The following is a 10,066-nucleotide window of genomic DNA, read 5'->3' on the forward strand; positions in this document are numbered from 1 at the left end:
ACTACATCCGGGAGAATTTAACCTCGACGGGGGAGATACAACCCGCTATCTACGGATGAACTGTTAATTCCGGTGTGCAAAGGGGCGTGTTTTGCGAGCGTCGAGAGTGGCCGTGGAAATTCGTGTAGACTGACCAGAGTCCGCGAATTTCCGTGAGCACACGATCGCTCCGAGACTTGATCCTCGCGTTTAGATAAAGGTTCCAAGTTCGGCAGCGGCCGCGCCCGTTTCCTCGCAATCGCTTGAAGCGCTCGCTGATTCATCGCCCCGTATCTGGCCCCGTGGATCATCGCCGAGCTCTTCACGTAAATTAAAACGTCCTTAAGCCACCTTTTGCGAATAGCGAGCGCGAAATGACCGAGGTTCTCAGCTTGGGTGTCGATGCCATCAACTGTCACGCGTGGAACAGAGATAGAACTGGTACAGAAGAACCTGCCCTTTTCCTCTATCGCTAGATAGTAGATTTAATTAGAAGAAGCGATAATCGAGCCGTTTTCGCAGAGGTTGCCATTTGCCCGAACAACAATGAGATCCAAGTGCACAAGCGTACTTCGGCCGGATGGAAGTTGCTGGAGACTCTGGAGGAGCATCACATGGCCGTCATGGGGATCGACTGGGCGCCAAAGACTAATCGCATAGTCACTTGTTCCGCTGACAAAAACGCTTACGTGTGGACTCAGAAAGAGGACGGCAAGTGGGACCCAGCTTGGGTTCTCTTGCGAATAAATCGAGCTGCTACTTGTGTAAAATGGTCTCCTCTAGGTACGTTGTATTCGATTGTTCAAAAAGAATTATTTTAAATATTTATTCAATATGCAGTTTTATACAGAAGACTCTCGTTTACAGAAAATAAATTTGCCGTTGGATCTGGAGGACGCGTTATAGCTGTTTGTTATTTTGCATCAGAGAATAATTGGTGGTTATGTAAACATATTAAACGTCCATTGAGATCAACGGTTACTACCGTTGATTGGCATCCGGACAACAAGGTTCTGGTTGCCGGCTCAACGGATTACAAAGTCCGGGTCTTCAGTGCATTTATCAGTGATATGGAGGATGCTCCTGGTACTAGTCCTTGGGGGCAAAGTAATACCTTAGGATCACTCTTGGCTGAATTTCCTAATACACCCAATGGAGGTAAAATTATCTAACTATGTATATGTGTAGTAATAGTAATCTTTGTCTTATTATGTATTTATGTTATTAATATTTATAGTGCATAAAGTGTAATATGTACAAAAATACAAACTGCTTATTGTAAAAAAAATTAATTTTATATCGGTACTGTTGTTTAGGTGGCTGGATACATTCAGTAGCATTCAGCCCTTGTGGCAATAAAATTTGTTGGGTGGCACACAACTCATCTATATGTGTTGCTGATGCTACTAAAGGAAATGCAGTTATGAGACTGTATACAGAGCATTTACCGTTTTTAAGTTGCATTTGGATAGGTTCTAATAACATTGTTGCCGCTGTAAGCGATACAACTCTTAAAATTATTTTCAGATTGCACGAAAGATGTTATTTATCGTCGTAATTAACATTTTTTTAGGGACATAGCTGTATGCCAATGTTGTACTCTGTAGATGACAATGGACAAATATATTTTGTTTCAAAGTTGGACAACACACAGAAAAAAGAGATCGCCGGATTGTCCGCTATGCGAAAATTTCAGTCACTAGACCGACAAGCGAGGAACGAGACGAACGATAATGCTCTTGATAGCGTACATCAAAATACAATCAATTGCGTTCGTCGGGTATCGGATCACGAATTTAGCACAAGCAGTTTAGACGGGCAACTTGTAGTTTGGGACTTGAAGGTAATTTGTGTAACGTACACTTCTAATATTAATGTTAACGATGTATTCTAATCGACCTTTGTCTTTATCAAGCTTTTAGAGAATTCCATTGCTGGTCTCAAGATAGCGTAAGCATGAAACTTTTTTTATATTGCAAAGATCAGAGATATTACATCCGATACAACGATGTATAAATGTTAAAATGAATACGAAACAATTTCTCATTAATCAGTCACCTCGTTAAATTTCCTACGTCACAGCGTGATTCCTATTCCCTTGAAGAGAAAATTGGCGTTCACTCTTTGTGAACGATAAGTGGGTGAAACTTCCAATAACGCAAGAAGGTAACATTTAGCTATTTTTATGTCGTTTCAACGTCATCGGTTACAAGGTGTTTCAGAAATCTGATTCTACGCTTTCCAGCGGTACTGTGTGTAAACCTTGCATGTATCTTTATTGTTTTATTGATATTTTATTTTGACGATAATAAGAAGATGCCGACAGGTTGAAAAATTTATACTTTATGCAAGATAAAATGTTGAAGAGATTTTAATAAGTGGCATAGCCCAGAAAAATAGAAAATCGATCAATTGAAGCCGTCGTTCTACTTTTACCTAGAGAAGGTATCGGAGCGGAGAACAAAAAATCTTTAGTCATATGAAAAGTGAAGTCTTGGCTTTCTCACATGTAAATATCCTCCTTTTTACTTATAATTATTACACACGTGCATTGTCTTAAGTTTTATTTGCATATGCATCGCGTAGATTCCATGTTAAAATTATATTATTTGATTTGCAAGCCTGATTTGTATTACGCAAGTCGAAGGATCCACCCCAGTGAATGGCCCGAGGGGATGATATTGCCTATCGCTAGGCACGCGGTTCCATTCGAGCGGCTCGCCAACGGCAGGCGTAAGTAGCTGGCACACGCGCCAGGAAGGCAACCGATAAGTGGAGGTGGAAAAGTGGCAGCCGGACAAGTTCAGCAACGCCAATATCGATTCAGTCTCGCGCAAACCACCCTTACGTGTACGACTACCGTGGTCGCTGGCCGTTGCAGCGGCAGCGCAACGCGCCGGAGCCTTAGCTCTCGCCCGTTACCGCCGACACGTAAACAGAGACGCGAGTATCGATGATACGAGGTGGTCTTGCGTCGTCGACGTTCACCGCGCGCCGTTCCGTGAATTACGTGGCGGATTATCTCGCGATCGCGATTATTGATTCCGCGCCGCTTTGTTTTCTTCCCCTTTCTCTCCCGCGGTTGGAATCGACCCGGAATCGTAGAACCGTCGTTGCCGCGAAATAGGAAAAAAAAAAAAGAGAGGAGTTTCGCGGGCGGGCGAGCGCACGCTATCCGCCACCCCTTCGTGCGCGCCATCATCCCCTTGAGTGCCGCCGCCGTAGCCGGCGCGGCGTCCCCCATTCGTGAGAGAACTCGCCACCCGACGGTCGTCGTCGTCGAGTCGAATATGACGCGGCCCCGTCGCCTACGGACCGTGTCGTACTGCTCTTGACTACAAAACGCGGACGCCGAGGGACGAGATAGCAGCCGAGCGCGGGACGAGACCGGGAGAGCCTCATCGCCGAGCGCCTCGTCGAGACACCATGTCCTCGATATCAGCGCAGGGCGTCGTCGAACGTGCCAGCGCCGAATTGACGAAGCGCATCAACGGTCTGGGCCTGCGGACGTCGAAACATCATGGTCGGTGGTGAAACGGTCCCTATCTTCTTATCACCTTCGCCCCGTTGCCCCCTCCCTCTCTACCCTCTCCGCGGTAACGCGTCCCAGCGCTAGATCCGCTTCGATTTTTTTTTTCCTCGCGCGAATAAGAAAGGGGTTCGCCCTCGCGGATCAGTGTCAAGTTTATTTTCCGCTTCGACGGCGGTGAAAAATAGAGAGCCAGGGGACGAAGATTCTCGCCGATCACGCGATTTTTCTCGCTCAACGTTCCCCTCTCCTCTACCGTTATGTAATCGGGATTTCATATGAATTGTGAGACCTCTTATCTGTCGGTGACTGTTCGAACGACGCGACGCGTTCATTATGGGCGCGCGAACAAGCTCTCCGCACCCTCGTCGCGCGCGACATTTTTTCCCGTAATTTATCAAGCGGCAAGGCACCGCGTGACTTTTCCCGTCGCAATCTTAGCTGCAACAAAATCGATCAACGCGTCCCCGTGCACGCAAAAATAGCGATCTCGCGTACAACGGGACGTTTTTAAAACATTGTTTTACTTGGCCCTCCAGTACATCGCCAATTTTCTCGACCGACAAGAAAATCTTTAGTTCAAATAGATTCAAGAAACGGATAAGATCTTGGCTTGAAATTTATTACCGTCTTCGACGATTTGAAAACGCGTCTCTGTGCCGAACTAAATCTAAAAATTCTTAAGCCCAATGAAACCCGTTTAATATTTTTAATTCTTATTTTTAGAAATTTTTAACTGCATTTTTTATTTTCTTAGCGCATGAACAGATACTGAAAGTGACCTAAAATTTTTCAGGAGGCGGCAAAACCAGCGTTATGGAACGTGTGACGAACGTCTTTTGCGGCGGCAGCAATAGCGTTGCTTACATGAATCTGCAAAGTGCAAATAACGCGAACGCGACACCCGAAAAACCCAGCCGAAGTGCGGCACAGACCATTAATAACGTGCCAGCGAGTAACAATAAGGAACGCATAAACAACGTGACCCCAAGCAGGAGGATACCTAGGAATAGAATGAAGATAACCGTTCCCTTGGCTAGTGGAGGAACCGGCGGTTACGTCCCACCGACTACGTGGGAACAGTTGATGCAGGACGATAATTTTCTTGGACGATTTTTTCTTTACTTCAACGCTACAGAAAGAAGAATCTTGGCTCAGGTGTGTGACAAAGCCAAGACAAAATGTTTTTTAATTTAGTATTACCTTATTAAAACACAAAATTTATTAAACCAAATGCGTTAACGTTATCATTGCATACAGGTTTGTACGAGATGGAGGGACGTTCTATATGCAAGACCGCGTCTTTGGACAGGACTGGTGCCGGTGATACGATGCCGCGAAGCTCGCACTATGCAGCCAAACGCGCGTACACGACTTTACGCTTCTTTAGTAAGAAGAGGTTTCGATTCGTTAGTTCTTTTGGGTGCAACCGACGAAGATATTCCGGAATTAACGCGCGGTTTTCCCTTGGCACAACGATACGTACACTCTTTGTCATTGCGATGCTGCGCAGTAACGGATAGAGGTCTCGAAGCTCTCTTGGATCATTTGCAGGTAGATTCAATACGTTTATTTTTCGCTATCTAGCGTATTGATACCCCGAATACAAAATATAAAAAATGTGTGTGCATATATATGTGTAAAAAATGATATCATTAAGTAAAATTTAAGAAATAAGATTTACGTGCATTTTTGCAGAAGATGCCGTGTCACTAAAATATATATCGAAGCGATACGTGTCGCATCGACTTACGGTTTGCCATTATTTTTAGGCTTTGTACGAGCTTGAATTAGCCGGCTGCAATGAGATAACAGAGGCTGGCCTGTGGGCATGTCTTACTCCCAGAATAGTGTCGTTGTCTTTATCAGATTGCATCAATGTCGCCGATGAAGCCGTCGGCGCTGTGGCACAGCTATTACCGAGTCTCTATGAATTCTCTCTGCAAGCTTATCATGTCACTGATGCTGCTCTCGGTTACTTCAGTGCGAAACAAAGCAGTGCACTCACTATCTTGAAGCTGCAATCCTGTTGGGAGCTCACAAATCACGGCGTAGTAAATATTGGTAAGTTATTATTTCGATTTTGTTATCAATTTTGATATGTTCCACTTAGATATATATTTTTTTATCTCAATTAAAAAAAAAAAAAACATAAGTTGCTTGGTAATTTTAATTTTTAATCGTGAGTGTTATTAATGATGAAGTTAATTAAATATATGGTAATAGTCCGAAAGTAAGATGTGTTTTTGCTTGAGCTTAAATTTAGATTTACGAAACATAGCTTTATTTAGCTTTCCTGTCACTGATCGCTCAGACCCAAGTTATAACGAGCGTGCTAGAAAATAAGAAAATACGCTATGCTGAAGACAAATTTAGCTTGTTTTTAAAAAATGTACAAATAAATTATTTTAATTAAAATTTATATTTAAAGTATTTATTTTTTAATAAAATTGATACATACATTTTTTTTTTTAATTAATTAGTTTTAAAATAATGTTATATAATTTTTTCCGTAAGTAATTTTGAGATGTTTACGAAATCAATATATTTGTCTTTTTTTAGTACATTCCTTGCCCAATTTGACTGTACTATCACTTTCTGGATGCAGTAAAGTAACAGATGACGGCGTTGAATTAATTGCGGAAAACTTGCCAAGACTTCGTTCCTTAGATCTCAGTTGGTGCTCAAGGATTACTGATGCAGCCTTAGAATATATCGCCTGTGATTTGAATAATTTAGAAGAGCTCACATTAGATAGGTACAAGATAACTATTAAATTATATCTAATTATACCTAGTTATAATTATTGTGGTTTTTATTGTTCTTGTGTAACATATATAATAACATATATTTGTACTTTTTACGTCATATACTTTTTACATTGCTGTACAGGTGTGTACACATTACTGATATTGGCGTCGGTTACATCTCCACGATGGTTTCGTTGAGTGCTTTGTTTTTGAGATGGTGTTCACAACTTAGAGATTTCGGACTTCAACATTTATGCGTCATGAGATCTCTACAAGTATTATCCGTGGCAGGTAAGATTACATTTCTATTTATTCGTAAAATTTTATTAATTTTTTTTCTTTACTTGATACAATATTGCAGACTTTGTATAACGTATAAATGTTATATAAATTTAATTACATCTATCGATGTAATAGTATCTTATTAAATAAGATTCAATTTTATATAGGTTGTCCATTGCTCACAAGTAGTGGTTTATCTAGTCTGATACAACTACGACACTTACACGAGCTAGAACTAACTAATTGTCCAGGAACGTCGCGAGAACTGTTTGACTATTTACGTGAACATCTACCACGTTGCCTAATCATCGAATAAACGTTTAATAAGAAATATCTGCGAATAAAATTCCTTTATATATTAAATATATGTGTCAAACCAAAAGGGTCAAACTACGAAAAGCACAGATCTTAATTGAAAAAGTTCGTAGAAAGCAATATTTTGAACGAAAGATGAAAGCAGTACAATTGATAAGAGCAACAAAGAAACAACTGACGTCCAAGTAAGAAAGAAATACTACATTTTCCTCTAATGTAATGATCTAATAAGAGAATACTAGCCCTCAATATAATGCATAGACATTTGTAATACATTAACGTGCACTTTCGTTCGTATTTTTTCTGTAACCATGTTACGAGCGTGTATATACATTGAAAGGCAGGTACAGTCACGTAAGCTAGCCGCTGTCGCCGCAGCAAACGTCGTATCTGCCCTTCAGTATACGTGCATGTACGATCGCGATTGTATCTATACCATTTAGACAAAACAGAAAGAAGACTCGTGCTTGTAATGATCATGTACAGAAATGAATTCAATATTGTACATTAGAAGAGATCGATAATGCATCAGAAAAGGAAGATCGGTGAGTCCTTCTTTTTGCCTCCTAGTAATGTAGAAAGTCCGAAACATGGCAAGAGACTCAACAGTTAGAACTGTGATAAATTTATATTGTATATATATAATTCTAATTGGTTTGCATACATATAAACGTTTTAAAAAAAATTGCATCATCGAACGCATTTGACAGATGCAACACAGCCAGCCGTGAAGTAATTAAATTTAGAAATACATACCGTTTACATACATTGTTACTCGATTATCTCCGCCGAATGCATCTATCGAATGTGCATTGTCCCATTCTCTGCGATTGTAGTTGTTGCAGCTCACCCTCCACATGTTGCTTGAAAGAAAGTATTTAGCAAATATCAATTACACAGAAGGTAACATTCCAAGCTATACAGATAATACTAACCGGTAAAACCTATTCGCGAATACATGATTCATGTTATTTGTTTGATATGTGTATTGGTAGACAGAAAATCATGGTCCACAATTATAGCAGATACCATGGCAACATCGTCATCCGTATATTAACTTCATGTACCCTTGTGCAATCAGTGTTTTCTAAATTTAAAACTTTTTACTAGCTGTATTTCTCCTTTGTGGTTTCTAACTAAATATGTATTAATGTAACACATAATTAGATATATTTTAAACGCATAATAATTTTAATAATTTATTACGTCGTACGTATCGTATTATATCTTTTATTGATGTATGTATATATAAAAGAGATTAATAGATTCGTATTAATCAATTTAAATAAGCGCTATACGTCTGAGTTGCGCATTAGGAGATAACAGCAATAGAACGCCAATGAAACGTCCTCAATTAACAATTGTTGCGCTATTTGTTTTAAGACACAAAACTTTCCAAAAACACTGTAGCGTACATAAATCGTGCAATCAGTATTGTTTTTAAGACTTATCACTAACATTCTTCATTAACATAGATTTATCGTTAAAGTACATTATTAAAATGGTGTACCTTATGTGATATAATAATTATGTGAGTTATAGTGATGGCTTCGGAATACATGTTCTGTTAAATTAAGTTATAGATAATATCTAAAAAAATTTTAATAATCATACGCAAAGATCATTTTTACATATTGTCACACATTTGGCACACAACACCTTTGTATATACTGTACAAACTGCGCCTATATAATTCTGTTATGAATCAAAACTGAACGTAAATACATCTATACAGGCAAAGCTATATCGAAAAACCGAGTCACACTGTGAGATGTTACTCACAGCTGCAATGTTCAATAATGACACAATACAATGGAATGTGCTGTGAAATACAAAAATTTATTGACCAGAGTTTTTTTGCAATTTAATCATACATCTAGCTTAACATTTATTGCTAATTAACTTAAGCATATGCAGTAAATTACGTATTCTGCCACCAGGTAAGTAAACCTAAACCAGGTTCGTCAATTGATCCCTATAAAATTTATTATTATTAATTATTGAAATTAAAAGTGGCATGCTGTTAATTTAGTATTAAAATTCATAAACGTACGTGTAAAACATATGGTGCAACGTTATTGGCTTCTGGTTTCTTACTCATGTCTTGCGATTCATTAGTTTGCGACGACGGTAAAGGTGCTTCGGTAAAAATTTCTTTTACCACTCGAAATCTTATAACTTCTCCTGAAATTAAACAATTTAATCTTGTGATTCGTGTTCGTATTAATTAATATGGAACGATAATATTCTTGTGCATATATAAAACATGTACCCGCGTCCATAAATAGATCGTGTGTTTGTCCGTCTTCAGTTTTATATATCCAAACCCAAACCTGTTCCATTTGATCGAAACGTGACGGATGTTGTAATTTATAAGGTGGTATAATTATATCCTCGAAAAATCCTAATGTAACTGTAATAAAATAAATGTTAAAAACATATAAATTAGCATATAATTTAAAAAGTTATAAGATTAAAAGTTAAATGAGAGAGATACGGTACCATGTACACCCTCAGGACTACAGCTACGAATTTTTCCTATTAATATTTCTTCCATCCATGGGCGAAACACTATAAATCTAAACGTGACTTTTGTATGAGAGGCTCCGTCTCCTGGAAATATATACGATTCCTCGATCTTCGTAATATCGTGCAACGTGATACATAAACCCACATCTTTGTACACCTGTAATAATCAATATATAAAAGTTTCCACTGATAACCGAGATTAAATCGATCAATAAAAATAATTTACTTTGTTGGCGAGCTTCTGATTCAACTCGTCAGAAACGACATTATTTAATTTGTACTTAAAGCTACTTGGTGGTATCCTAACAGTATCCTTCAGTTCGACCAAGACGAACATTATTGTTTTAAAATTTATTAAATATGAGACAAAATCAACTTCGTCCACGACATATAATTATCAACAGGTTATCAGAAGAATGCTTTTATTATAAATAATTTCTATGTACATCTTTCTTTTTAACTATTCGGTATGTATTTCTAAAATAAATATCAGGAAATAATCAGTAAAGAGGCACAAACGGCGTGGAAACGAAAATGCGAAAGTAATATGCCATCTTGGTTCAATATTGCCAATCGCTGAGCAAGTTAACTTGAAATTTCTACTTACGTTTGATTGGTCGTGCCATCTTTCCGGGACGAGTTGATTGGTCGACGCGCGCGCCAAAAGTTTGATCTCAAAATG

The 10,066-nt window shown here is 38.9% G+C and overlaps 3 protein-coding genes across 5 annotated transcripts; 2 read left to right on the forward strand and 1 right to left on the reverse strand.

The window, feature by feature from the left end:
• The first annotated feature begins 25 nt into the window (after positions 1-25).
• Positions 26-2,029, forward strand: Arpc1 (Actin-related protein 2/3 complex, subunit 1A). Its single transcript, XM_070669695.1, has 6 exons — positions 26-420; positions 502-762; positions 847-1,137; positions 1,296-1,474; positions 1,553-1,822; positions 1,895-2,029. Exons 1-6 carry the CDS (start codon positions 354-356, stop codon positions 1,931-1,933), a joined length of 1,107 nt encoding a protein of 368 aa, XP_070525796.1. The 5' UTR covers positions 26-353; the 3' UTR covers positions 1,934-2,029.
• Positions 2,030-2,143: 114 nt separating this feature from the next.
• On the forward strand, positions 2,144-8,706 carry LOC139110114 (F-box/LRR-repeat protein 16). 3 transcript variants are annotated; one of them, XM_070669692.1, is made up of 8 exons: positions 2,144-2,488; positions 2,601-2,712; positions 4,305-4,666; positions 4,769-5,062; positions 5,281-5,572; positions 6,071-6,266; positions 6,401-6,549; positions 6,708-8,706. In XM_070669692.1, the coding sequence occupies exons 1-8, from the start codon at positions 2,459-2,461 to the stop codon at positions 6,854-6,856; spliced, it is 1,584 nt and encodes a 527-aa protein (XP_070525793.1). In that variant the 5' UTR covers positions 2,144-2,458; the 3' UTR covers positions 6,857-8,706. The 3 variants fall into 3 exon arrangements, with proteins under 3 accessions (XP_070525793.1, XP_070525791.1, XP_070525794.1); XM_070669690.1 differs by having other exon boundaries at positions 2,144-2,712; XM_070669693.1 differs by lacking the exons at positions 2,144-2,488; positions 2,601-2,712 and adding an exon at positions 2,791-3,502.
• Polr3h (RNA polymerase III subunit H) lies at positions 8,676-9,938 on the reverse strand. Its single transcript, XM_070669697.1, has 5 exons — positions 9,611-9,938; positions 9,358-9,541; positions 9,128-9,268; positions 8,909-9,039; positions 8,676-8,830 (listed from the first exon to the last, which is right to left on the reverse strand). Exons 1-5 carry the CDS (start codon positions 9,719-9,721, stop codon positions 8,777-8,779), a joined length of 621 nt encoding a protein of 206 aa, XP_070525798.1. The 5' UTR covers positions 9,722-9,938; the 3' UTR covers positions 8,676-8,776.
• Between the last annotated feature and the right edge of the window lie 128 nt (positions 9,939-10,066).

This window comes from Cardiocondyla obscurior, linkage group LG19 (genome assembly GCF_019399895.1).
Source record: "Cardiocondyla obscurior isolate alpha-2009 linkage group LG19, Cobs3.1, whole genome shotgun sequence".
Classification (NCBI taxonomy): Eukaryota; Metazoa; Arthropoda; class Insecta; order Hymenoptera; family Formicidae; genus Cardiocondyla; species Cardiocondyla obscurior.

What these genes read in the sequence shown, in the direction of transcription:
- Arpc1 (XM_070669695.1), top strand. Translation starts at nt 354, where the DNA reads ATGACCGAGGTTCTCAGCTTGGGTGTCGATGCCATCAACTGTCACGCG. An exon ending in CTAATAACATTGTTGCCGCT is followed by an intron (nt 1,475 to 1,552) that starts GTAAGCGATACA and finishes ACATTTTTTTAG; the next exon opens with GGACATAGCTGTATGCCAAT. An exon ending in TTGTAGTTTGGGACTTGAAG is followed by an intron (nt 1,823 to 1,894) that starts GTAATTTGTGTA and finishes GTCTTTATCAAG; the next exon opens with CTTTTAGAGAATTCCATTGC.
- Polr3h (XM_070669697.1), bottom strand. Translation starts at nt 9,721, where the DNA reads ATGTTCGTCTTGGTCGAACTGAAGGATACTGTTAGGATACCACCAAGT. An exon ending in ATCAGAAGCTCGCCAACAAA is followed by an intron (nt 9,542 to 9,610) that starts GTAAATTATTTT and finishes TGATTATTACAG; the next exon opens with GTGTACAAAGATGTGGGTTT. An exon ending in CGATCTATTTATGGACGCGG is followed by an intron (nt 9,040 to 9,127) that starts GTACATGTTTTA and finishes GTTTAATTTCAG; the next exon opens with GAGAAGTTATAAGATTTCGA.
- LOC139110114 (XM_070669690.1), top strand. Translation starts at nt 2,553, where the DNA reads ATGCATCGCGTAGATTCCATGTTAAAATTATATTATTTGATTTGCAAG. An exon ending in AAAGAAGAATCTTGGCTCAG is followed by an intron (nt 4,667 to 4,768) that starts GTGTGTGACAAA and finishes CATTGCATACAG; the next exon opens with GTTTGTACGAGATGGAGGGA. An exon ending in ACAAGTATTATCCGTGGCAG is followed by an intron (nt 6,550 to 6,707) that starts GTAAGATTACAT and finishes AATTTTATATAG; the next exon opens with GTTGTCCATTGCTCACAAGT.